The 26,736-nt window shown below is 40.5% G+C and overlaps 1 protein-coding gene across 4 annotated transcripts in view; it reads right to left on the reverse strand.

The window, feature by feature from the left end:
• map3k7 (mitogen-activated protein kinase kinase kinase 7) overlaps positions 1-26,736 on the reverse strand; it is a 137,194-nt gene that overhangs the window by 25,239 nt on the left and 85,219 nt on the right. For 2 of the 4 annotated variants that reach the window (XM_068025779.1, XM_068025772.1), the window contains 3 exons: positions 25,892-26,043; positions 20,883-21,048; positions 19,982-20,062 (listed from right to left, as the gene is read on the reverse strand). In XM_068025779.1, coding sequence (XP_067881880.1) covers positions 19,982-20,062; positions 20,883-21,048; positions 25,892-26,043 — 399 coding nt within the window. Of the gene's footprint in view, positions 1-13,198; positions 13,294-19,981; positions 20,063-20,882; positions 21,049-25,891; positions 26,044-26,736 lie in introns of those variants that run through there. The other 2 variants (XM_068025777.1, XM_068025780.1) reach the window with 2 other exon arrangements.

Here is a 26,736-nt window from a genome sequence, read left to right on the forward strand (position 1 = left end):
GGGGGTGAGGCCTTGCGGCAGACCCCCTACAGTTCGTCGACAGGGGCATAATTAAAATATGTTAATTACTTTAAATTACATGAATAAAGACTTATTTCTCACGACCGCTGTCACGCTCCGATATTCCGGCCGACTGCTGGAACCTCCATGCCTTTGGATCGCCATTTGGAAATCTGTGGCAGAACACTGCTGGCAAAGGGCAGGGGGTGGGGGGGAAAAAAGTGAAGTTTTCAGGGTGGGGGGGAGCGTGAGCGGGGGGAAAACTCATGCTATTAGTTGAGGGCATGGTGAGAAGAGGATGGTGAGAAGGGGTTGAGGATCAGAGTTAATAAAGTTGGAGGGGGGGACGGTGGGTGTTTGGGATCGGAATAAAAGTTTTTTTGGGGAGAGAGGGCAATTTATAGATTGATTAGTCATTGCGGGTGGGGGGGGGGGGGGGGTGGGGGGGAGAAACGGGAGAGGGGATTCAAACTGCTATTAAAGGTTTTAATTTTTTTTTTGCAGACTGGGACCTTTAAAATTTTAATGGCCCTGAAGGGCTTGAAGCCCTTTAAAAATGGCACTGGCGCCTGCGCGGTGGCGCTGGATGTCATTGCCGGGGACAGAACGCCCTTCCCCTCTACGTCATTGGGGGCAGGCATGCCGCCCCCTCCATGTAAATGAGCCGCTGCGCTAAATATTGCGGCGTCTCAGCGGGGCAAATCCCCAAGATCGGCGGCGAGCTGGAAAAATCCAGCCTAACGAGACTCCACAATTGTAAAAGCTAATTTTCTGACCCATACAGGTTGTTTGGTAATTAAGACTCATCACACTGTTCACAATTCATTCATATTGGAATGGAAAAGCCCCAAGATTTTCTGGTGTTTAGTGGGTATCACGTAAGCACCACAACTTCGCTGCTGCATGCGTTTCAATAGAGTCTCTCTGTGAGATACTGTTACATTACAGCTTTTGGAGGAGTAGGGTAATTTTAACAGCATCTTACTCATTTTTGCTTCTGTGCACGTGTGATTAACAGAAGTTGCTCTCTGCTTTTTAAAAATGGTGAGCGCAGACTGCGTCTCCATCATTTTTATCGCTAAATCCAGATCAATATTCAGTACACTGCCATGCATAGCAATAGAGCCTTTGGAGATGAGCTCCAGGTGAATGAAGGTAATGCGTGTCTGTTGTAAAAGTGAAAAGAAAAAAACTCAAAAGTACCCCCAAAAAACATCAACAGGCAGCAGCTTTTCTGAGCTCAAAGAAAGCTTGTTACCTGAGGTCAACAAGGGACAAGGAGGAGTTGGGGGATAAAACCAAGAGCAGTGGTGAAGATTTCCAAGAGCATGGCCAGTCTACCAAGCAATGGTATGTAGACAGGCCAACCAGGGGCGATGCCACATTGGATTTGGTACTGGGTAATGAACCCGGCCAGGTGTTAGATTTAGATGTAGGTGAGCACTTTGGTGATAGTGATCACAATTCGGTTAGGTTTACCTTAGCGATGGGCAGGGACAGGTATATACCGCAGGGCAAGAATTATAGCTGGGGGAAAGGAAATTATGATGCGATTAGGCAAGATTTAGGATGCGTAGGATGGGGAAGGAAACTGCAGGGGATGGGCACAATCGAAATGTGGAGCTTATTCAAGGAGCAGCTACTGCGTGTCCTTGATAAGTATGTACCTGTGAGGCAGGGAGGAAGTTGTCGAGCGAGGGAGCCGTGGTTTACTAAAGAAGTTGAAGCGCTTGTCAAGAGGAAGAAGGAGGCTTATGTTAGGATGAGACGTGAAGGCTCAGTTAGGGCGCTTGAGAGTTACAAGCTAGCCAGGAAAGATCTAAAGGGAGAGCTAAGAAGAGCGAGGAGAGGACACGAGAAGTCATTGGCGGATAGGATCAAGGAAAACCCCAAGGTTTTCTATAGGTATATCAGGAATAAAAGAATGACTAGAGTTAGATTAGGGCCAATCAAGGATAGTAGTGGGAAGTTGTGTGTGGAATCAGAGGAGATAGGGGAAGCGTTAAATGAATATTTTTCGTCAGTATTTACAGTAGAGAAAGAAAATGTTGTCGAGGAGAATACTGAGATACAGACTACTAGGCTAGATGGGATTGAGGTTCACAAGGAGGAGGTGTTAGCAATTTTGGAAAGTGTGAAAATAGATAAGTCCCCTGGGTCAGATGGGATTTATCCTAGGATTCGCGGGGAAGCTAGGGAGGAGATTGCAGAGCCTTTGTCCTTGATCTTTATGTCGTCATTGTCGACAGGAATAGTGCCGGAAGACTGGAGGATAGCAAATGTTGTCCCCTTGTTCAAGAAGGGGAGTAGAGACAGCCCTGGTAATTATAGACCTGTGAGCCTTACTTCGGTTGTGGGTAAAATGTTGGAAAAGGTTATAAGAGATAGGATTTATAATCATCTTGAAAAGAATAAGTTCATTAGTGATAGTCAGCACGGTTTTGTGAAGGGTAGGTCGTGCCTCACAAACCTTATTGAGTTTTTCGAAAAGGTGACCAAACAGGTGGATGAGGGTAAAGCCGTGGATGTGGTGTATATGGATTTCAGTAAGGCGTTTGATAAGGTTCCCCACGGTAGGCTATTGCAGAAAATACGGAAGTATGGGATTGAAGGTGATTTAGAGCTTTGGATCAGAAATTGGCTAGCTGAAAGAAGACAGAGGGTGGTGGTTGATGGCAAATGTTCATCCTGGAGTTTAGTTACTAGTGGTGTACCACAAGGATCTGTTTTGGGGCCACTGCTGTTTGTCATTTTTATAAATGACCTGGAAGAGGGTGTAAAAGGGTGGGTTAGTAAATTTGCGGATGACACGAAGGTCGGTGGAATTGTGGATAGTGCCGAAGGATGTTGTAGGTTACAGAGGGACATAGATAGGCTGCAGAGCTGGGCTGAGAGATGGCAAATGGAGTTTAATGCGGAAAAGTGTGAGGTGATTCACTTTGGAAGGAGTAACAGGAATGCAGAGTACTGGGCTAATGGGAAGATTCTTGGTAGTGTAGATGAGCAGAGAGATCTTGGTGTCCATGTACATAAATCCCTGAAAGTTGCCACCCAGGTAAATAGGGCTGTTAAGAAGGCATATGGTGTGTTAGCTTTTATTAGTAGGGGGATCGAGTTTCGGAGCCACGAGGTCACGCTGCAGCTGTACAACACTCTGGTGCGGCCGCACCTGGAGTATTGCGTGCAGTTCTGGTCACCGCATTATAGGAAGGATGTGGAAGCTTTGGAAAGGGTGCAGAGGAGATTTACTAGGATGTTGCCTGGTATGGAGGGAAGGTCTTACGAGGAAAGGCTGAGGGACTTGAGGTTGTTTTCGTTAGAGAGAAGGAGGAGGAGAGGTGACTTAATAGAGACATATAAGATAATCAGAGGGTTAGATAGGGTGGATAGTGAGAGTCTATTTCCCCGGATGGTGATGACAAACACAAGGGGACATAGCTTTAAGTTGAGGGGTGATAGATATAGGACAGATGTTAGAGGTAGTTTCTTTACTCAGAGAGTAGTAGGGGCGTGGAACGCCCTGCCTGCAACAGTAGTGGACTCGCCAACTTTAAGAGCATTTAAGTGGTCATTGGATAGACATATGGATGAAAATGGAATAGTCTAGATCAGATGGTTTCACAGGTCGGCGCAACATCGAGGGCCGAAGGGCCTGTACTGCGCTGTAATGTTCTAATGAATCAGCATTGTGCAAAAGATACCGGCTGTCTCCCTACTCTGACACATTTGATGATTACTTATAAAGTTCCAATTTTTTTCCACCGCTCCTGTCACTGTTTTTGCAACTTATTGATCTGGAGTCATGGAGTCGTATAGCACAGAAACAGGCCCTTCGGCCCACCTCGTCCATGCCGACCATAATGCCTATCTATACAAATCCCACCTGCCTGCATTAATTCCATATCACTCTATGCCTTGCTCATTCAAGTACCTGTCCAGATGCCTCTTAAATGTCGCCACTGTTCCTGCTTCCACCATCTCCTCTGGCAGCTCATTCCGGATACCCACTCTTCTTTGTGTGAAAACTTACACCTTTGATCCCCTTTAAACCTCCTTCCTCTCACCTTAAATTTATGCCCTCTAGTTTTAGTTACCCCTACCATTGGAAACAGACTGGCTACCTACCCTATCTATGCCTCTCATAATTTTATATACCTCGATCATGTCCCCTCTCAGCCTCCTTCGCTCCAAGGAGAACAGACCCAGCCTATCCAATCTCTCTTTATAACTCAAGCCGTCCAAACCAGGCTACATCCTTGTGAATCTTTTCTGCACCCTCTCCAGCTTAATCACATCTTTCCTGTAGTGCAGCAACCAGAACTGCACACAGTACTCCAAATGCGGCCTAACCAACGTTATGTACAACTGTAACATGACATCCCAACTCTTGTACTCAATGCCTCGGCCGATGAAGGCAAGCATGTCATACACCTTCTTCACCACCCTGTCTACCTGTGTTGCCACTTTCAGGGAACTACGTACATGCACCCCAAGGTCTCTCTGCTCATCACTCTCCAGGGCCCTGCCATTCACTGTATATGTCCTGCCCTGGTTTAACTTCCCAAAATGCATCGCTTCGCACCTGTCTGCATTAAATTCCATTTGCCAATCCCTTGCCCACTTTCCCAGTTGTGTCATCCACCGCCCTGCCCTCGTCAATCCTCCTGGTCACCTCCTCAAAAAACTCAAATTCGTGAGACATGATTTCCCACACACAAAACCATGCTGACTATCCCTAATCAGACCTTGCCTTTCCAAATGCATATAAATCCTGTCTCTCAGAATCCCTTCCAATAACTTTCCCACCACTGATTTATGGCTCACTGGCCTGCAGTTCCCTGGTTTATCCTTGCTGCCCTTCTTAAATAAAGGCACAACATTAGCTATCTTCTAGTCTTCCGGTACCTCACCCATGGCTAACGATGATACAAAAATCGCTGCCAGGGCCCCAGCAATCTCCTCCCTTGCTTACCTAGCATTTTAGGATACACCTGGTCAGGCCCTGGGGATTTATCCACCTTAATGCGCTTCAAAACCTCCAACATCTCCTCCTTTGTAATGTTGATATGCTCCAGGATATCGCTGTTCCCTCCTTTGAACTCACTCGCTTCCATGACCTTCTCCACGGTAAATACAGACGAGAAGTATTCATTTAAGACCTCGCCCATTTCCCGTGGCTCCACACATAGATTACCACACTGATCCTTAAGGGGAGCTACGCTCTCCCTCGCTATCCTTTTACTCATTATACTTATAGAATGTTTTAGGATTCTCCTTTATCTTATATATAGTTTTACAAGATTACATCATATGTTGTAATTTGAGAAGTTCAATAAAGTTGACTTTCCCTATCATTCATGAGTCTCCTCGGAATGATCTTTCATATGATATATAAACCCCCACTACTTCTACCATTTTTTGCGAGAACAATATGCACAAAATATGCCCATGGACATTTTCTTCAACCAGAAATCAACTGCATTTAGCTCCATCGAACTTGGCTTCAAACAACAACTATAACATTTCTAAAATGTTTGCAAGACATCCTTCTGGGGGAGGGTGACAGCCAGAGGTCGTGATCCACATTGGTACCAATGACATAGGAAGGAAGAGGAATGAGGTCCTGAAAGCAGATTTTAGGGAGTTAGGAAGGAAATTAAAAAGCAGGACCTCAAGAGCAGTGATCTCAAGATTACTCCCAACGCCACATGCTAGTAAGCATAGGAATAGGAGGATTGATCGATTGAACACATGGCTGGAGAATTGGTATAGGAGGGAGGGTATCAGATTTCGAACACAGAAACAGAAAAATAGGAGCAGGAGTAGGCCATTCGAGCCTGCTCTGCCATTCATTATGATCATGGCTGATCATCCAAATCAGTAACCTGTTCCCGCTTTCGCCCCATACCCTTTGATCCCTTTAGACCCAAGAGTTATATCTAACTCCTTCTTGAAAACAAACAACGTTTTGGCCTCAACTGTTTCCTGTGGTAGCGAATTCCACAGGCTCACCACTCTCTGGATGAAGAAATTTCTCCTCATCTCAGTCCTGAAAGGTTTACTCCATATCCTTAGACTATGGCCCCTGGTTCTGGACACCCCCACCATCGGGAACATCCTTCCTGCATCCACCCTGTCAAGTCCTGTTAGAATTTTCTAGGTTTCTATGAAATCCCCCCTCACTCTTCTGAACTCCAGCGAATATAATCCTAACCGACTCAATCTCTCCTCATACGTCAGTCCCACCATCCCAGGAATCAGTCTGGTAAACCTTCGCTGCACTCCCTCTATAGCAAGAGCATCCTTCCTCAGATAAGGAGACCAAAACGGCACACAATATTCCAGGTGTGGCCTCACCAAGGCCCTGTATAATTGCTGCAAGACATCCCTGCTTCTGTACTTGAATCCTCTCGCTATGAAGGCCAACATACCATTTGTCTTTTTCACCGCCTGTTGCACCTGCATGCTTACCTTCAGCGACTGGTGTACGAGAACACCCAGGTCTTGCTGCATAGTTCCCTCTCTCAGTTTATAGCCATTCAGATAATAATCTGCCTTCCTGTTTTTGCTACCAAAGTGGACATTTATCCATGTTATACTCAACTTGTCCAAATCACCCTGAAGCCTCTCTGCATCCTCCTCACAACTCACCTCCCACCCAGTTTTGTGTCATCCGCAAATTTGGAGATATTACATTTACAGTTCCCTCATCTAAATTATTAATGTATACTGTGAATAGCTGGGGTCCTAAGCACCGATCCCTGCGGTACCCCACTAGTCACTGCCTGCCATTCGGTAAAAGACCCATTAATCCCTACTCTTTGTTTCCTGTCTGCCAACCAATTTTCTATCCATCGTAATACACTATTACCACATCCCATGCGCTTTAATTTTACTTGTTCATCTCTTGGGTGGGACTTTGTCGAAAGCCTTCTGAAAGTCCAAATAAACCACATCCACTGGCTCCCCCTCATCAACTCTACTAGTTACATCCTCGAAGAATTCTAGTAGATTTGTCAAGCCTGATTTCCCTTTCATAAATCCATGCTGACTCTGCCCGATTCTACCACTGTTCTCCAAGTGCTCTGCTGTAAAATCTTTGATAATGGACTCTAGAATTTTCCCCACTACCGACGTCAGGCTGACTGGTCTATGATTCCCTGCTTTCTCTCTACCTACCTTTTTAAATAGTGGGGTTACATTAGCTACTCTCCAATTTGTAGGAACTGTTCCTGAGTCTATAGAATCTTGGAAGATGACCACCAATGCATCCAGTATTTCTCGGGCCACTTCCTTAAGTACTCTGGGATGCATACCATCAGGCCCTGGGGATTTATCAGTCTTCAATCCCATCAATTTTCCCAACACCATTCCTCTACTAATACTGATTTCCTTCAGTTCCTCTCTCTCACTGAGCCCTGTGTTCCCAAACATCTCTGGTATGATATTTGTGTCGTCCTTTGTGAAGACAGAACCAAAATATGCAGTTAGTTGGTCAGCCACTTCTTTGTTCCCCTGTTTCTGACTGTAAGGGACCTACATTTGTCTTCACCAATCTTTTTCTCTTCACATACCTACAGAAACTTTTACAGTCAGTTTTTTTGTTCCCTGCACGCTTGCTCTCATACTCTTATTTTCCCCTTCTTAATCAATCCCTTGGTCCTCCTTTGCTGAATTCTAAACTTCTCCCAATCCTCAGGTCTGTTGTTTTTTCTGGTAAATTTATATGCCTCTTCCTTGGATCAAATGCTATCTCTAATTTCCCTTGAAAGCCATGGTTTGGCTACCTTCCCGTTTTATTTTTGCGCCAGACAGGGATAAACAATTGTTGCAGTTCATCCACGCGCTCTTTCAATGTTTGCCATTGCCTATCCACTGTCATCCCTTTAACTAACATTTCCCAATCCGCCATGGCCAACTCGCGCCTCATACCTTCGTAGTTTCCTTTACTTTAGATTTTCCTTTACTAAGATTCAGGGCCCAAGTCTCAGAATCAACTACGTCACTCTCCATCTTGATGAAGAATTCTATCATATTATGGTCGCTCATCCCCAAGGGGTCTCGCACCACTACATTGTCAAGTATTCCTCTCTCATTACACAATACCCTGTCTAGGATGGCCTGTTGTTTTGTTGGTTCCTCAATGTATTGGTCCAGAAAACCATCCCGTATCCACTCCAAGAATTCCTCCTCTACGATATTGTGACTAATTTGATTTGCCCAATCTATATGCAGATTAAAGTCACCCATAATTACAGATGTTCCTTTATCGCATGCATCTCTAATTTCCTGTTTAACGCCATTCCCAACATCACCACTACAGTTTGGGGGTCTACATACAACCCTCCACTTTTTTGCCCCTTAGTGTTACTCAGCTCTACCCACACAGATTGCACATCGTCAGAGCTAATATCCTTCCTCACTATTTGAGGCACTGGGACGGGTTCTGGGGCAGGTGGGACTTGTACAAGATGGACGGGCTACACCTTAACAGGACTGGAAATAATATCCTCGCAGGGAGATTTGCTAGTGCTGTTGGGGAGGATTTAAACTAGCTTGTCAGGGGGATAGGAACCTTATGGGTAGCTCAAACTGGAAGGAAGTAAAGCAGCAAGCGACATTAGAAGGCAGGCGAAGCAAAGGCAAGCATCAACTAGGCTTAGAATGCAGAATAATGTCAAGACCACAAGGTTAAGGGCTCTACCTGAATGCACGCAGCATTCACAACAAGATAAATGATTTAAAGGCACAAATGGAGGTAAATGGGCATGATCTAATTGCCATTACAGAAACATGGCTACAGGGTGACCAAGACTGAACTGAATATTCAAGGATATTCGACATTTAGGAAGGACAGGCAAAAGGGAAAAGGAGGTGGTGTTGCACTGATAATAAGGGATGGAATCAGTACATTAGTAAGGGAGGATCTCAGATCGGAAGAACAAAATGTGGAATCTGTTTGGATGGAGCTAAGAAACAGCAAGGGCAGCAAACATTGCTAGGAGTTTATAGGCTACCAATCGGTAGTGGTAGTATGGACCATGGTATTAATCAGGAGATAAGAGAAGCATGTAGCATGGGTAATACAGTAATCATAGGTGACTTCAATCTGCATACTGATTGGGTAAACCTAATGAGCACTAATGCTGCGGAGGACGAGTTTCTGGAGTGTGATAGGGATGGTTTTCTAGAGCAGTATGTTGAGGAATCGACTAGAGAACAGGCTATTTTAGATTTAGTATGTAATGAGAAAGGGTTAATTAATAATCTTGTTGCAAAAAGACCCTTTAGGGGTGAGTGACCAAAATATGATAGAACTTTACATTATGTTTGAAAGTGAGGTAGTTCAATCTGAAGCCAAGGTATTAAATTTGAGCAAAGGAAATTATGAAGGTGTGAGGCGCAAAATGGCTCAGGTGGATTGGGAAAATACATTAAAAGGTATGACAGTACATAGGCAATTGATAGTCTTGAAAGAATTATTACATAGTTTACAGCAACTACACATTCCTTCAAGGCACAAAAACCCCAAAAGAAAAGGGAGTCAACCGTGGCTAACAAAGCAAGTTAAGGATTGTATAAGATTAAAAGAAAAGGCATACAGAGTTGCCAGAAATAGTAGCAAACCTCAGGATTGGGAGGATCTTAGAATACAGCAAAGGAGGACCAAGAAACTGACAAAGAAAGGGAGAACAGAATATGAATGTAAACTAGCAAAGGACATAAAAACGGACTGTAAAAGCTTCTATAGATACGTAAAAAGGAAATGTTTGGCTCAGACAAACGTGGGTCCATTACAGGCAGTAAGGAGAATTTAGAATGGAGAATAGAGAAATGGCAGAGAAGCTAAATGATTACTTTGTGTCTGTCTTCACTGAGGAAGATACAAGAAATCTCCCAGAATTAGAGATCCAAGGGACGAGGGAGAATGAGAAATTGAAGGAAATTAGTATTAGTAAGAAGGTTTTATTGGAGAAATTAATGGGGTTGAAAGTTGATAAGACCCCAGGGGCCTGATATTCTACATCCCAGAGTGTTGAAAGAGGTAGCTAAGGAGATCGTGGATGCACTGGTGATCATCTTCTAGAATCTATAGAATTTTGGAACGGTTCCTGCAGATTGGAAGATAGCAACTGTCACTCCACTATTTAAGGGAGGAGGGAGAGAGAAAACAGGGAACTACAGACCTGTTAGCCTTACATCAGTAGTAGGGAAAATGCTAGAATCTATTCTAAAGGATGTGATAAGTGGACACATGGATATTATCTTGGGCATAGTCAACATCGATTTATGAATGGGAAATCACATTTGACGAACCTGTTGGGAGTTTTTTGAGGATGTTACGGACAGAATTGATAAAGGGGAGTCAGTGGACATGGTATACTTGGATTTTCAGAAGGCTTTTGATAAAGTCCCCCACAGGAGGTTGGTTAGCATAATTAAAGCACATGGGATAGGAGATAATATACTGGCATGGATTAAGGATTGGTTAACAGGCAGAGAAAACAGAGTTGGGCGGCACAGTGGTTAGCACCGCAGCCTCACAGCTCCAGGGACCTGGGTTCAATTCTGGGTACTGCCTGTGCAAAGTTTGCAAGTTCTCCCTGTGACCGTGTGGGTTTTCGCCGGATGCTCCGGTTTCCTCCCACCGCCGAAGACTTGCAGGTGATAGGTAAATTGGCCATTGTAAATTGCTCCTAGTGTAGGTAGGTGGTAGGGAATATGGGATTACTGTAGGGTTAGTATAAATGGGTGGTTCTTGGTCGGCACAGACTCGGTGGGCCAAAGGGCCTGTTTCAGTGCTGTATCTCTAAATAAATAAAATAAATAAGTAGGAATAAACAGGTCATTCTTGTGTTGGCAAGCTGTGATTAGTGGGGTACTACAAGTACCAGTACTTGGGCCCCAGCTGTTCACAATATACATCAATGATTTGGATGTGGGATCAAATGTAATATTTCCAAGTTTGCAGATGACACAAAACTAGGTGGCAATGTGTGTTGTGAGCAAGATGCAAAGCAGCTTCAAGGGGATTTGGACAGACTTTGTGAGTGGGCAAGAACATGGCAGCTGGAATATAATGTGTAAAAATGTAAGGTTATCCACTTTGGTAGGAGGAACAGATGTGCAGAGTATTTCTTAAATGATAAGAGACTAGAAAGTGTGGATGTACAAAGGGAGCTGGGTGTCCATGTCAATAAGTCACTGAAAGCTAACAGGCAGGTACAACAAGCAATTAGGAAGGCTAATGCTATGTTAGCCTTTATCGCAAAAGGATGTGAGTACAGGAGTAGCAAAGTCTTGCTTCAATTGTATAGAGCCTTGGTTAGACCGCACCTGGAGTAAGTACAGTTTTGGTCCCCTAACCTTAGGAAAAATATTACTGGCACAGACGGAGTGCAACGAAGGTTCACCAGACTTGTTCCAGGGATGGCAGGACTGTCGTATGAAGAGAGATTAGGGAAATTGGGCATATATTCTCTAGAGTTTCCAGGAATGAGAGGTGATCTCATTGAAACCTACAAGATACTTACAGAAAAAGACAGAGTAGATGCAGGTAAGATGTTTCCCCTGGTTGGGGAGTCTAGAACCAGGGGACACAATGTCACAATAAGAGGGAAGCCATTTAGGACAGGGATGAGGAGAAACTTCTTTACTCAGAGGGTTGTGAATCTTTGGAATTCTCTACCCCAGAGGGCTGTGGAAGCTCAGTCATTGAGTATGTTTAAAGCAGAGATTGACAGATTTCTAAATACAAATGACATAAAAGGATATGGCGATGATCTGCGAAAAAGGCATTGAAGTGGATGATCAGCCATGATCTTATTGAATGGTGGAGCAGGCTCGATGGGCTGAATGGCCTACCCCTGCTCCTACATTCCTAAATGCTAAAGCATTTACACTACCAGAAAACTGCTAAAGTAGTTACCACAGAAGGCAAGTAATAGAATTGAAACAAATTATTCAAAGACTTAAAAACTAGTATAAAAGATGACATTAACAGGAATCTAAAACACATGTTTTTTTTTACACTGCAGTGTTTTCAGTATAGCACAACTGAACAACTCTTTTGGAAGTTAAACACTAAAATGATCATTTGTAATGAGATGGCAGTGTTATTTTGGTTCTCATTAGAAATATATCCACTGGCAGTTGAAAAGCTGGCCAGATTTAGAAAACACTACTGTGGTTGTGGGGAGGTCTGTAAGCACACACAATAATAACCCCACCTTAAAAGAAATGCATAAAAAGCCTTAACATTTTATCTATATGGGTGAAATCAGCAACTGAGTAATTTCAAACTAATAGGGTTACACACATGGAAAACATCACAAATTATTTACATTTTTCAGATTTAACTTTATGAACTTATACAAAATTTGTGCAATATCAAATACAAACTCATTATAGATTATGGGGTTTTTCCAGATAGAAGTATGAGGGTCTGGTACTGTTGTGTACAATTGGAATTTTTAAAAAAACTCTATTTACAGCCTTGAGCTATTAACCACAGAAACTAACCTAGCACCTTTGAGTACTGAGGGAGTGTTACACTGCTGGAGGCCCCATCTGCCTATTCATGTCAAGATAAGCAGAGGAGTTCTCCCAATCTCCTGGCCAACATTTATCCTGCAACCAATACCACTAGGAAGGTTTAATCAGTCATTTACCACATTGCCATTTATGGGATCTTGCTATGCACAGCTGACGCATCTGCAGTACTCCCACTGTCTTCCTAAACATGCGCAGGCTGTACTACTGCTGAAACTCAGTACCAATAAGCCCTCATCTCTCTTATGTCTCCTGCCAAAGTAATAAAAGCAAGAAAGGATTATATAGCACATTTTACATATTCAGGGCATCCTATAGCATTTCATAGTCAATGAATTATTTTTGAAGGCTAGTCACTGTTATTCAGGCAAATACAACAGCTGAATTGTGCATAGCAAGGGGACAGACAGTCTAACAACACTTCAGGTTCACATCTGTTGTAATACAAATGCAACTGATGCAAACTGAAGGTTAAAAATTTTTCAAGAGCATCAAAGTACTGCCAGGAACTTAAAAAAAAAGATTTTGAATCTTTTTAGTATTAACTAAGAGCCTACCATCAGCTCTCTGCAGACATTAACATTTAACCAGGGTTTGGATGTTGTTGAGTGGAACTTCACACTAGAGTAAGCAACCATTCACAGACCTTTTTCCTGGAAGATAGTGAGGTGGAACAGCAGTATAACTCAGGTCTGCCACCTTGCATTACTTTAAATAGGTGCTATTATCAAAAGCACAATGATGCCTCGGAGATGCCTGGGGTATTCCAATGATATTTTCAGCAACTATTTGAAAATCAAAAACATAAATCAGTGTTGCAAAAACATACTGCTTATGCTGTGTCACAATGTTAAAATGCAGGCTGATAGCTGTAATCGCCCACAAGGAAATTTTCAATGACACAGTACCGTGAAGATGAAAGAAGTGCCAAGATGATGCAGCTAAGGACATTACAGCAAATGATCACATTTAATCTGACCAACAGCAACACATGGCATTATTCCAGATTAATGGGATATAATGCAAGGCATAAAACTATAAAGTTATGAGTCATTTAAGAGTCAGAATTTTGAAACTTTAAGATATTTTACTTACCCTGTCACACCTTCAAACATTTAAAAAAAAAGTCCACTTTACTCTCTCTGATATTATAACTAATTTTAGTTTTTTTCTCTTTGAGAATTATTTTCTCAAAGAATCTCTTGCATCTCAACTTCTGTCCTTTGATGTCTCACTTTGAATCTTTTATCCAATTTTACTGTTAGCTTGCACTTGGATTTTTTTAAAAAAGAGATATCCCTGTATTTTTGCACTCAAGTCAGAGGCAACTGTCTGAACTGCACAATAACGCAAGATTTCTGCAGTCAAGAACTGTTTGCCAGAAACTGTCCCTTAATCCTGTGAGGCTGTCATAGGGGTGCTGCCTGCATTCCATAATTTGTTTCGTAATGACTTACGACAGCCAAAGGATTGAAGGTTAAAATTTTGCATTAACTACTCTTCGATTAAATGCATGCTCCATACTTCCATGATAATAAACATTTTGGTTAGTTTAATTACATACAGCACATTCTAGAAAGTTCACCTTTAATTACAACTTCATTAATTTCAATGACAGAACTTGCATCCAATGGTCCAAACCTGATCAAGAACTAATAAGGATTACCATTAAATTTACTTGTTTGGCTTCATTGAAGAATAAAGTGCAGCCCTAGCAGGTGATGGCCTGTGGCACTGCCTGCCCTGGTGAATTGACGCAAGGCTGCGAAGCGCCACTTCAAATTTCCACCCCCCCCCATATGTTTCAATGAGATCACCTCTCATTCTTCTAAACTCTAGAAAATATAGGCCCAGTCTACTCAATTTCTCCTTATAGGCAATCCCTTCATCCAAGGAATCAGTCTAGTGACCAGTCATTGCACTCCTCTAAGGCAACTGTATCCTTCCTAAGGCAAGGAAATCCAACTACACAGTATTCCAGGTGTAGTCTCACCAAAGGCCTATACAAATGCAATAAGACTTCCTTACTCTTACATAAAAATAGAAAGTGCTGGAAATACTCAGCAGGACAGGCAGCATCTGTGGAGAGAGAAGCAGATTTCAAGTTTCAGGTCTGTGACCTTTCTTCAGAACAGTTCTGACGAAAGGTCACAGACCTGAAACGTAAACTCTGCTTCTCTCTCCACATATGCTGCCTGACCTGCCGACAACTTCCAGTACTTTCAGATTTTATTTTGGATTTCCAGCATCTGCAGTATTTGGCTTTTATTCTTTACTCTTATACTCCTTTGTAATAAAGGCTAACATATCATTTGCTTTCCTAATTGCTCGCTGTACCTCCATGTTAACTTTGTGATCATGTACAAGGACACCCAGGTCCCTCTGAGTCCCAACATTTCCCAGTCTCTCAATTGTTAAAAAATATTTGGCTTTTCTAATTTTCCTATCAAAGTGGATAACTTCATATTTCTCCACATTATATTCCATCTGCTACATTCTTTCCTACTCACTTAACTTTCCTTTGCTGTCTTACTTTCACACCTAACTTTGCAACCTCAGCAAAAATTTGGATACATTACACTCAGTCCCCTCATCTAAGTCATAGTTACAGATTGTAAATAACCGAGGCCCAAGCACTGATCCTTGCAGTACCCTACTAGTTACAGCATGCCAACATGAAAATTACATGTTTATTCCTCTTTGTTTCCATTAACCAATCCTCAATCTATGTTAATATATTACCCCCAAACCCATGAGTCTGAATTTTGTACAAGAGCCTTATTGAATGATTTTGAAAATACAAATACACTATCCACTGGTTCCCCCTTATCTAGCCTGCTAGTTACAACCTCAAACCATTCCAACACATTTGTCAAATGTGATTTCCCTTTCATAATTCATGTTGACTCTGCCCAATCATTCTCTGATTTTCTTAAGTGCCCCATTACCAGATCCCTAAAAACAGATTATTACCAAATATACCATCTCACATTTACTGATATTGAATTCCATCTGTCACTTACTTGCCCATTCCATCATGTCAATTTTTCCTTGCAGTTTCCTTTGGGGCTCAAAATTATTTACTATGGTTCCTTTTAGTATCATCTATAAACTTGTACACCATATCGAAATCACCGATGTTGACAGTGAACAGTAGCAGTTCCTTCCTTCTAATCAGTTTTTAAACACAATTTTCTATCATTCTCAATTCCACAGTTGTCTTCAAATGTCTCCTGCGTGGCACCAAACTAAAGGCTTGCTGAAAGTTCATGTGCACCACATCCAATGTATTTCCCCTATCCACTATATTTCTTCAAAAGAATTCCTTGACTATTTGCATTGGATTCTGAGTAAAGAAAACCCAGCCAATTTCATCCTTTTTAAAAAAAAAACATTTCAATTGGCTCACCCTCACCATTCTCATTTCCAGGGACTATATAACTTAAGTTTACCCAGTCTCTCATCATAAATCAGTTACTTGTTCACATTAGTCATCCTGTGAATGACAGTGACTGTACTTTACCTAGGGCTAGTAAGTCCTTGCTTTCACATTCCAACCCTCGTGTGATGAAGCCTGTTATTTCATTTGTAGTGTAGAACTAAAATGACTTTATGTCTAATGACTTGTACACTAGAGCTCTTGAATTGCTTTGTTCAGTTACATGCCTAGTAACATTCAATTTAGATTACAAGTAGTAATTGCAGAATCCAGCACTTGATTGCAGCAGACCTCTGAGCTCATGAATTGAGAGTCCAGAATTCCCCGAGATGTGCTCCCTGCAAGTTCTGGCTGAGAGTACTGGATCACAATCAGTTCCATAGTTCCATCTGCCATTTTTTTGCATTCAAACTGCACTGCCTTATACTTGGTTGTTTATCTGCACCTGCCATCATTTCACCCATTCTTAACTTATGCAGTTTACAATTTTCGGATTTCTTCTTCACAATACCTCGTAGCTTAGCGTAATCCGACTAGTTGGATAAAATCTATCAAATGCAGGCTTTACCTTCAAAACATTCTGGCAGCAGACCACTTTTCACTGCCCAGTAAATAGTGAAAGTCCCCATCTCTGTTTCCGACCTCCTAACTCGTTCCTTACTAATGCCTCAAGGGTTTTTGCAATTCTGTGCACCTCAATTTTAGTTCACACACTATTGTGTGGAAGACAGAATATCAGCAGATGTTAAATTGATAAATAAAGTTTGAAGGAAGTACTTTCAAGGTAAGACAAAGTGATATGATATACTTAGGCTTCGATTGGAAAGGAAGCTTTGCAATAGTCAATACTATGGACGTATTAATAAGTTTCTCAAACAGACCACATCAATAAAAATTGTGTTTATGTCTGCGATCAGACAGAAAAATGAACATTCATGGTCAACTCAAAAATATTAGCAAATCAAATACAAAGCTACAAAACACAGAAATAAAGAATTCGCATTCCAAATCATATGCCTGAAACAGGGACCATATATTCACAAAAGAAAAATATGCAAACTTAAGGTCAGCACCACACAATTTTCTCAGAATGAAAGATTATTTTGTTTCTATAAACAATTATGTTCTTCACCCCTTTCTTTTGAAAAAAGTTGAATTCACATAAAAAAGTAAGTACAGGCACAGTAAGCATGCATCTGTTTGTAGTTTATATCTGGCTAATTTGTTAGAAAAGAAATAACACTTCTTTAGACAGATGTAGAAACGTTGCCACAGTACTCAGTTCGACAATTTAACAGCTTTTGTGAATACATACTTACACAATTCACAGCATAATATTGCAAAGCAAATCATAAAATACACAGCACGAAGGCCATGCAGGTGCAGCACAGACACACTCAAATAATTTGGTCATTACATTAGCTGGTATAGTTGCTATTAGCTCAAACATCAAGCAGAGTAAAGCCTAATTAAGGTGGAGGGAAAATACTTATTGCTCCAGAATAAATTTCATTGCAGCAGAACCATAGATTAAATAATTTGGGACAACCACATTTAAAACAGAACTACCATCTAAGCTCGCTTGTTATCATATTGTAGATTTTATCTTGTAATGCCTTGTGTTATTGACACAAAGTTATGATTGCTATGGTTAAGGACATTAAGATTTTTAAAAGAAATGCTCAGCAAGATCATGATCCATCCCAAATTAATTCACAATGAAGACAGAGTGCAATATTTTACACCTATAGCTCAATTTTAAAGTTAATCTTTATCACAGCTTCAAAAAGAACATTAAGAACAAACTTAAATTCCTCTTGGAATGCTTGCTCATGCTGGCCACTTTCAGAGCAAAGGAACACCTCAATTTTCTGCTTACAATTTACTGAAATACTAAGATAACTTAATTCAAAACACAGGTCAAAAAGTGGCTATAAGCATTTGCGCCCTACCATAAAAATTTTCATGAAATTTCAGAATGGCCTAGCTATCTCTTATTTAATGTCTTTCACTTCACCTAACTCAGGCTGGAATCAACTTTTGTTGCCTAGGAGTAAAGGTGCAGTAAATCCTTTATAGCAGTCCAGCTGTCTTTTCTCCAGATTACTAGGAGCGCTGAGCTGCTGTCCTGGGGTAGCGACAAAGGCTCTGTAGAGTACAAATCTGTTGTCCTCTCTGAGGATGACAGCATTCGTGCTCTTATCACTACCACGTCGCCCTTGCCACCAGCCAGTCAACCCAGACTGCTGCTGCCCATGCCGAGGTGGTGCATCCAATGCCAGGTCTTCTAGGCCCACAGCTGTGCGAGGTCATCCTCCAAGGTTCATCTGCAGTCTCCTCACTGAAAGTCAGCAGCCTTCTGCCAGCCATGCTGCAGCCACTGAGGCAGCACTGTGTAGAAGAATTGAGCCAGGCAAAGGCACACACAAAACAGGCACTAAAGGAATGCACAAGGGTAATTGGTTGACTTTTGAGTGGAATATTGGATGTTTATTTGATAATATTGGTTTGGAATATTTGTTTTGTGGTGGTTTTTATTTCAGCATTATGACTAAGAGGATGCCGTGACGGTCCGTACAGAGGGATGGCAAGCCGCTGGACAGTTGTTGAATTGGGGTTACGTTGCTGCTGTCAACTCAGTTGCACACTGATCTCACAGTATGCCCTCTCTGCATACATCCAGCACGCTTCCAGTGCCTGCGCCAATGACTTCACCAAAATGGAGTCTGGTGCGGCCCACAAAAGTGTGCACGCGTGGTGCTGATGCTATTTTAGATCCAAAATGGCACCTATAGCGTCGGAAATACAGGCGCTATGCATCCAAATTTTGCAGGAAAGGAGTGAGACAAAGGATAGGATGGCAACAAGTTGGCATCTTTATTTTGAAGGAAATACATCCTTTCTGGGGGCCTTGTTCACACTAACACTTGTCATGCTACAATCAATGAGCAATGACAGTGCTTTGTGAGAAACAGAGTACAAGATTTCAAGCTATTCTTTAACAAGTTGCAGAGAAAAATCAGAACTGGATGGAACAGCAATGAGTATTACTTCTCTGCCCATGAAAAGAAAACAGGGTATTATTTATTTCTGGTAAATAAATATTTAAGTTATTGTGTGTATATGGATATGGTCAAACACCGTAAAAACACTTTTGTTGCATCCATATTTGGTGTCAATATTCTAACAGTTTCAAGGTTTTTCAGATTTAAGCAAAAGGTAGAGGAGTTTTCCAATATTGGGAAAGAAGTAGGCAATAGTCCTGCAAATTATATTGTCAATTGATTCTCATTGCATGCATTCAATGATGGCACAGCGACTGCAGATGGCACAGCGACTCTTTCTGCAGATGCTGCCTGATTGCGTTTTTCCAGCATTTTCTGTTTTTATTTCATGTTAATAGTTTGCTTCTTACATTAGTTATTACATTATCAAATTTATATTGGCAACTATGATTTATAGTATCTTATTCTTTCTTCATTCTGTTTCAGAAGCTTTATGTGAATAATACAAAGATGGCAAAGGTCATGTTATTTGAATCAGGAAAATGCACACATTACAGTTGAAGGATATGCAGTTGAACAAGTGGAAAAGTTTGTACATCTTGATGGGTTAAAGAACGAGAGGTAGATTTCTTTTGTGCCTCTTATGTTCCAAATTCTGTCATTCCCTCCTCCTCCTCCACTATAAAGTGTTCATAATTTGGTCCTTAAATACAGGACTACACAAATAGCATTGCCAAATCTTTGCCAGCACTTAAAATTTTAATCAGAGAGAAATTGTGTACAGTTCAAGTAATTTGGATATCAATAAAACTACTACCTCCTAGTTTCCAACACTTTATTTAAGGAAGATTAAATTAGAACCTTTTACTGCTTAAGTGGATTCTACAAGGCTCTCTGCAATCTGGAGCAACGAGCATTCAAGCACCATATTTATTTGTCAGCAGTTAGCCAGCCAGCTAGCCAGCCCAGTAGTTAGAACTGGTACCTGATATGACGATCTGAGGAACATCCAGTATGGTGCCAAATGAAGCAGTTTTACGGTGGCCTTGTTTTGGCTTTGGACGGGCTGCAAAATACACACACACAGGTACGCATGCAACAAATAGCTAAAAAGGGTACGAAGCGCATTACAAATTAGAACAATGCCGTCCTCTTCACAGAAACAAAAATAATTGTATGGGACCAGTCATGCACAATACAAGGCACCATGCAAAAGCAAAAATGTTACATTTTACCCAGACACATCGCACAGGAAAAGCACAATTAAAAGCATTTTAGAATTTTGTGGATTACAAAAAAATTTATTGAAAAGCCCTTTGAGAAACACCAAAAGACTGCTTAAATTTAAACATACATACACGATCCACACTGTTAAACTCAAATAGCAAAGTTTAAGACAAGTGTAGTACAATGTACCACATAAGTAATGATATAGCTAGTGCATGGAGGAAGTATGTGGGAAAAAAAAAAACTTAGCAAGTTGCCTAAAATCCATTTGACAACCTCAGTGTTGTATTAGTTTTGGAATCATGCCAGGTACTTCATTTAGCTGTGGTGAAATAATTTATTTTCTTAAACCTATGTTTGAAATTAGCAAATATTAAGCTAATGCATTCCCAACACAATGGATAAAATATGTAACCACTTATACAAAGGATTACCAACCAAAAATGCCAACAAAAAAACAACACACAATTACTTGGATTAATTAATATTAGCCTGACAATTTGAAGAGGAATAAAACAAAACAGCTACCTTTAGAAGCCAGAAATTAAATCTATGTTTTCAATCAACTGCAAGTCTAAAAATGTTCAATCCACTATATTAATCTTTAAGATTATTAGTATGCTTTATGTAGCTCTGACCCTTTTGTTCTAGATTTTTACCTGTGGTAGCATTCATGATTCTGGCCTCCAATTCAGAATAATTGCTGAGGTCAGCACTCAATCTTTTTCCCTCCAGAGTACCAGCAGCAGACTGTGTGCGTCCTCCAGACAGGCTCTCCACGCTGCTCCCTCGAGACAGTGGCAGGTTTAATCGTGCAGAGTCACCCTGTTAGAAAACTAAAGTTATAGCAATGTGCACAAGTACAAGAAGTTTCCGAAAACAATGATGCAGATTTCTCAGAATTAGCAAATCTCTTTACAGCGAATTTGCAATTTTTAAAACATTCTACAAATATTATCCACTGCAAGTTTTAGTATCACAGGCCTGATGGCAAGCATTAGAAACTGAATAAATCTTCTTTCATTCAATACACCATTCCCTTCCACAGAACCCGCCGAGTAATTGCATCTCATTTTCTAGTATGTTCTTGCTCGTCCATCTGGAGTTCAAGATGTTGGTACAAAATTTATATGAAAATGTTTGGAGAGATGTTTGCTATGAACAACAGATTTTTAACAGATCTATTTGTAACTTTGCACATTCTAACAAAAAATGCAACAATAACATTTGAATGTTTAGCTTCCTTTTTACCAAGACAGCATACATCAAGCATTTTTTGAGAGGAGTTAGGAAATGCTAATTTCTCGCGTGAATGTACTAACTGTGGTTGACAGGCAAGGTAGGCAATATGATCTATGCCTATGACAGTGCTGATATGCAAGAGTGGCCTGGGCATGATTCTCCATAGGTTTTTCCCACCTTTGTTTGACACCTTGCTGCAGCAGCGCAGCCGATATCAACAATGTCATACAGAAAACTAAACCAGCACTGCACCTTGCAACACTAATTTATCTATTCGAAGTACTGCAAAATTAGCATAGTTGAAATCAAATTCTACTCCTAGTACTAGTTACTCCTACCCCTCTCTACTTCTATTCCACATCCAAGCTATTTACGATGAAATTTCCTACTCTTCCAACTCATGATTAAAATTAGTATTGAACGTCATGTTTGCAACTAGCAGTATTGTTTTTCAGCCAGGCAACTGGTCTGTGGGAGCAATGGGACTGTAAAAGCTCTGCATTAGTTCATGGAAATCATGTGATTGCTTCCATATTAACTGATCATTGATTTTGAGTACTTTGGGAACAGATTTTTCACCTATCACTGGTCCATAGCAATTGCTTATTGGGCCTTGGTAACCAGATAACCATTTGCAAAATTCTGAAGCCAGTACTGACTTATAGCCATGTTTCTGCTGCAGCAAGGTTTAAGGCCTATTCTGCAGTTGGAAATTAAGGTTCTTCAGAACATTGGCTCCAGACTTGAAAAGGTCCACCTGTTGCTGCTGCCTAAATTTCATTTCCAATTCCTTTTTAAAGATAGTCACTCGCTTCAACAGTTGTTAATTCCCATCCGCTACTGCCTATATTTCATATTATTTGTCTTCTTATATCTTTATATTTTATTTTTAATTAAGCTATTGAAAAATCTTAACATTGTTACTCAGCCATAGATTCCCATGGATCAATACCAACGTTATTTTATTTAACGTGTTTTCTGCTCCACCTACTTTGTCTTGTTCAGGTTGCACAATGCATCAATAATTCTGCTCCAAGACAATTTCATACTTTCACATTCCCTACCACAAAACAGATCTCCTTGGCAGGCAATAATAAATACAAGATCAAATCTTTGCAAACAAGGAAAGAATGTCAAATATCTTTTACAAAAGAATAAAAGGTATCTTTTTCACTACAATGGACGAATAGAATACAAGCAAAGTAAGGAATGAGAACAGTGATTTCGGTCACCGAAACTCATCCCTCTAGTACATTAAATTTGCCATTATGGTAGCTAATTTCATTAAAAAAATGTTTTGCCCCATTAATTTGCTTGCAGATTATTCCAAACATTTATCCTTTAAAGTAATGAAGGTCATTTTGCTATGCAGCCTAATCTGTGTTACTTCACATTTATGTCTAACTAGTCCTACTTTCTCAATGTAGTGATGTAATAATCTGGGTTTATCGTATCTACACCATTTATGAAACATACAGGAAAAAACCTGCTGATTTATCAAGCCTGTCCCATGTGTGTATGGCACAGCATATACACACCATCAATCCCATCTTGCTCCCCTGTCCCACAGTCACGCACTCTGTTGGGAGAGGCCAAAAAGAGAGAAATAAAAACTGGTCAGTTAAGATAAAAATATTCTGGAAATTTTTCTCCAGCTCCAAACTCCAGGAAAACATGATGATTGAGGTCAAAGAGTCAGAGTCATTTACGGCACAGGTTGAGGCTGTTCGGCCCATCAAGTACCAAGCCGCTGGGTAAAAAAAAGTGCTTCCTCATAGTCCCCGTGCATCTTTTGCCAAAACTTTCAATCTATGTCCTCTAGTCCTTGTACCATTTGTTAACCTTGTCAAACTTATCTCCGCCTGTCATAATCTTGTATACTTTTATTAAATCTCCCCTCAATCACCTTTGTTCGAAGGAGAACAAACTCAGCTTTTCCAACCTAAGCTTGTAATTAAAATCCTCCATCTCTGGAACCATTCTGGTAATTCTCCTCTGCACCTGCTCAAGGACTCTCACATCCTTCCTGAAGTGTGGTGACCAGAACTGGACGCAGTACTCCAGCTGGGGCCTAACCAGGACTTTATAAAATTTCAGCATAACCTCCCTGCTTTTGTACTCAATGCCTCTACTTATGAAGTCCAAGATCCCATATGCTTTACTAACCACTCTCTCAATATGTCCTTCCACCTTCAAAGATCTATGCACATGCACCCCTAGGCCCCTCTGTTCCTGTATACTCTTTAGAAATGTGCCTTTAAGTATATATTGCCTCTCCCTATTCCTTCTGCCAAAATGCATCACCTCACACTTGTAAATATTAAATTCCATCACTAATATTTGCATTAATGCAAGCTAATTACTCAAGATGTCTTCTATTTACTTGAAATCGTTTCCTCCCTTTTGAGTATCTGCGGTGATTCCATACTCACTGCATGCATTGGTATACTATTATTTTGTCTACTTTATGAAAGTGCTTCTATTTTTAATTTTTTTTTCTTTGAGAACTCATATTTCAGAATTATGGACATTGGTTTATTTGTGAAAACTGAAAAGAAACCTTCACTGTCTGTCACATGCCTTAAGCTCAATAAACAGACAATTTGGTGACTTGGGGGAGATGCTTACAGAGAAGTGACATGTCACAATTTATAGTGGTCAGGAGGTTCTGACTTGCTGTTTGGGGTTTCATTTTTGAAATATTTTGGTTCAGTTGGGGTGTGGACTGTATTGAAAAGCTGTTGGAGATCAACCTGCCAAGGGCAAAAACACCTAGCTCATCTTTCCTGCACCTCTCTAAGAGAGCTGGAGAAATCCAGTGTGTCAGCTCCTCTTTTTCAACCTCTGAAAAAGCCTGTGAATCCAGAGTGGGATAACTGAAACCCCTGATACAACAATTCTCTTGGAAAGCCTACCAGATTACTTCTTGATATCTCCAGAACAAACTGATCCAGAAAAGATCCCAGTGATCTGTTTGTGTATACCCAGACACCAGACCAAAAGGGACAACTGACATCCTTCCATATCTTGTCTTTTTTCTTCAAGAATTAGCAAGCATTTGGCTAAAGTATTAAATTTTTTGTTTTTTTTTGTAGAAGAGCTCTGCAGAGAAAAATCTCTATTTTTTAGTTAACCGTTGAGTGTATGTCAGTGGGGTGGGGGGGTATTTAAAAAGGGAATTTTCATATTTCAAATTGGTGTGTTGATGCTTTGCTTCGTTACCAGATAAGTCTTGTTTTATAAAAAATTGATAGTTTTGTTGTTTATTGAAGAAACCTGGTTGGTGTATTTTATTTGGGGATAAAGCGTAGAGTATATGATTGACCATATCGATTAACTGGGTAAAAATTTAAATATATGCTGTGATTTGTGGAGAAGTGGAACTAGAAAAGACAGTGCATTCCTCTCACCTCAGTATAATACATATAATACTGCTCCACTAATCCAGAGCTTCTTTAATCTTTCCTCATAGCTCATCTCCTTTACACTTGGGATTAGGCTTGTTGCTTTTTCTGTACCCTTTTTAATATAAACACTGTAGAGAAGTACATTTAATTATCTTTTTTACATACTTAGTCGTATTGTTAGAATGTATGTTTATGGTACAGCTTTTACAACACATTGAGTAAGATAGCATCGAGCTCTATATATGGAATTGAATAGTTTTAGAAAACAGTGGCAAGACTAACTCTAGATGTTTCCCTTTCATCACATTATACAGACATATGCAATGCTGAACTATTAAATAACACTTGGGATAAAAACATTAACTTTATAATTTATTGCATTACTAATTACCCTTTGTAGAGTCGTGTAGCAATTGTGTAGTTAGTCTTCACAAATATTACTCACTGAAAATACATAGATTATAAAATAGATGGCTCTTGGTGACATGTTGGCATGAAGAGAATAGTGCAACAGTCATTTGAGTATGAATCCAGAGCTTCATGATAAAGTTGACCCTTCTCTGTCAACTATAAGGATTCTATGTGAAATGAGTTTGCACAGTCTCAATCCAAGGCTTAGAGGTCAGACACCTACAATCCAACAAATTTTCAGAGAAGGCACAAGGATAGCTGTGTGTGAAATGCAGTGCTCTTAGGAGGCAGAAATTGTTGGAGCACATTAGAGGGAGCTTTGCTGTATACCTGTGACTGCTTGATGCTGACAGTGAGTGAAAGTGCAGAAATGCTTCTAATCCACAAGATTAACATCCCTCAACTCGAGTCCAACCTGCCCCCATCAGAGCTTATACGTTGTGTCATTGTAAATAGCATAGCAGTAGAGAAGAAAAACTAAACTTTGGCACTGCAGAAGCCATTGATATTCATATGCTGCTTAAGATTAAAGATAGATTTAAAAAAAAAAATAATGGAGACTTTTCAACTTGGGTGAAATAAAGTCTTGAAGAGAACAATTTACTCACCGCCTGCTTGGGCTGGAGTTTAAGCTGCTGGGCCAGCTTCGATTCCAAACGTTTAATTGTGTCATTGGTAGCATTTGCATGTAAGTCACTAGGTTCTGCATTAGCATCACTCTTGTTACTGGTATTTGTAGAGGTAATTTCCAAGAAAGATCCTAGCAAACAATCAGTACAATTTATATGATTTTCAAGAAAAGCACTTCCTGCAACCACAAGCAATTTGGCTTCTATGAGAGTATTTTGGCTGGTGGGTGGGAGAAGAGAGAACAAAAAACAATGAAGAAAGAACTTCACCTTCCAAACTGATCACAAATCATGACAGACATTAGTTTCCAAAATGCCCAATGCATCAACTGAGATACACTCCTTTCAAAGGGCCAACGAATTTATATAAACTAAAATTGAACTAAATGAAGAAAGATAGTGGAATTATATTGCCATAAATCTCACTATTGGATTCATGAAGACACTTAGAATTTAATCAGTAGTATTCATCACCAAAGTGGCGCTACATTTAATTGGTACAGCAATCTTTTGTTAATATTTAATAAGTTTTATATTACAGTCCAAATTAGCAAATTTAATCAGCTAATTGTGAACGTACTTTATTTAAAAACATGTCAATCTAGTTTTCTATGTGACATAGTGGGTAAATGCACTGCTTGAGGTGACAATAACCACACAGACCAGAGATCAAAGCATAATCATGGTCTGTGTTGAATTAGATATTTTCTGCAGTTGGGGTGCGACAATTAGCCTCTGTTGGGAAAAGTGTGGATTTACTGAGGTGGAGGAAGGGGATGAATCAGGGTTTGCATTGTTGATTGGTATCCAATGACCCTAGCTGA

The sequence above is a fragment of the Heterodontus francisci genome, chromosome 3 (genome assembly GCF_036365525.1).
Source record: "Heterodontus francisci isolate sHetFra1 chromosome 3, sHetFra1.hap1, whole genome shotgun sequence".
In the NCBI taxonomy this organism is placed as follows: domain Eukaryota; kingdom Metazoa; phylum Chordata; class Chondrichthyes; order Heterodontiformes; family Heterodontidae; genus Heterodontus; species Heterodontus francisci.